Raw genomic sequence first — 1,721 nt, 5'->3', positions numbered from 1 at the left:
TCGTCATGGGAAAATAAATCGGGACCGAGAAAAAGCGGTCGAAATGGCCAGGTGGTCGCTGAGAAGAGGTGGTCACTCGGGCAGGTTTGACTGTACATAAACCACACCATAGGGCCCCATCTGACACAGCTTGCTCTAAATTCTCAAAATCAACACCAGAGCCTCTAGTCAAAGCATCCGCACTTCTGTAATGCACCCTAATCTAATGAGGTACTAAGTAGATAATTACTCACATTAATGATCCTGTCTCCCACAGACAGGCCCTCCTTTGCTGCCACTCCACCAGGAACAATGTTACTGATGAAGATCCCGGAATCAAAACTCATGCCAATGTCTGCAATGAAAACAGCACTCATGAAATGCATCTCAAAATCCTTTGCTACCGTATGCCACAGGGTCGCAAAGTACATTTCTGGATTCCGAAGTTTTTACACTTTTTGACTTAAAGTACTCCCCTGCATGGATACTAGACAAAAGCCTGCATATGTACATTCACTATCATTATTGTACAAACTTTATTCTGTGACATGTACACACAAAGTTTCCTGTTTTATTCCTTAATTCCAATTCACTATAACAACTGTTGCTCCTGTACTGATTCCATGGCACCAGAGGCAGACAGCTATATATTTGCAATGGTCATTTATTCTTACTAATCTTAGGACAGAAAATCAGCTTTCTCATGCCGAGCCACTTCTTCCAGCGAGCTCAGCAGGGAAAACTGAGACTATTACCTTTTCCACCCGTGAGGTTCAGGTGAACTGGCTGCAACAATTTTCCACTTGACAGACGTCTTCTTTTAACAACCTGGGGGAGCAACAAGCCAGAACCAAAAGCTTAAGTCTGATGAAAAAAACAAAGAATACTGTTTTTCAGCTTTTATTAGAAACATGACATTCAAAGACATATAATAACACTACTGCCCACCATATTGATGACCCTGCCGCAGTTCCGGACAGCCTGCAAGGCGGTGCTGCGGTCTGCATTGGTCAGTGGCACGTCGTTAACTTGCAACAAGCGGTCATTTTCTCTGCAGGAAAAAATCAGTACTTGATTACATGTATAAAATTGTAATTGTAAGATATCACAATATTTTGCTTTTGTGAGTTTTCAAAAGTAAAATCAGTGTCAATTTTCCCTGACTGTTGTGCAACTCAATGGAGATTGAGCATGAGTAGGATCAAGATGCCAATTCTATGCAGCACATCCTTTTGTCTATGTTTATAGGTTCTGTACCTGAGTCTACCGTCCACCACACTGCCCTTGTTGACCTTGGTGACGATGATGGGGGAGTCGTTAGGACTGTGGAGGTCGTCACTGCCAACTCCAATGTCAAACCCCAGCTCCGACATGTCCATGTCACTCTGCAACACACACAACAGTCACACATGGCTCTTTTTAAACACAAATGGTTCTGACAGACCAAGATGGTGAAAAGCTGAGTTTATTTCATTAGAATTACTCCAACTGTCCAATCCTATATCCCTACCCTGTCTCTCTTGAACTCCACAGTTTCCATCTCCCACTCCTGGCTGTCTGCATCGATGGCGGAGTCCCTGCTGTGATGGGCCATCAGCTGCTTCATGCGAGCCTCCTTCTCCAGCATACTCTCCAGCCGCTCCCTGGGGGGAGGCACAGCAGAAACAGGGACTCAATGCACTTCCTAACTAAATCCAGACAGGGATGTCTCCAGCTTTAAATATTTTCTGTCCAACTCATTG

General features: G+C 44.2%; 1 protein-coding gene across 1 annotated transcript in view; it reads right to left on the bottom strand.

Moving 5' to 3' along the window:
• The window catches only part of LOC118411727 (disks large homolog 5-like), a gene marked incomplete in the record, with an annotated part of 47,774 nt that overhangs the window by 21,977 nt on the left and 24,076 nt on the right, over positions 1-1,721 (bottom strand). Inside the window, 5 exon segments of the mRNA XM_035814209.1 lie at positions 234-334; positions 735-807; positions 928-1,030; positions 1,237-1,364; positions 1,490-1,622. Coding sequence (XP_035670102.1) covers positions 234-334; positions 735-807; positions 928-1,030; positions 1,237-1,364; positions 1,490-1,622 — 538 coding nt within the window.

This window comes from Branchiostoma floridae, chromosome 3 (genome assembly GCF_000003815.2).
Source record: "Branchiostoma floridae strain S238N-H82 chromosome 3, Bfl_VNyyK, whole genome shotgun sequence".
NCBI lineage: Eukaryota > Metazoa > Chordata > Leptocardii > Amphioxiformes > Branchiostomatidae > Branchiostoma > Branchiostoma floridae.
The sequence above is the reverse complement of the archived record's forward strand: the minus strand, read 5'-3'. Positions and strand labels throughout refer to the sequence as shown.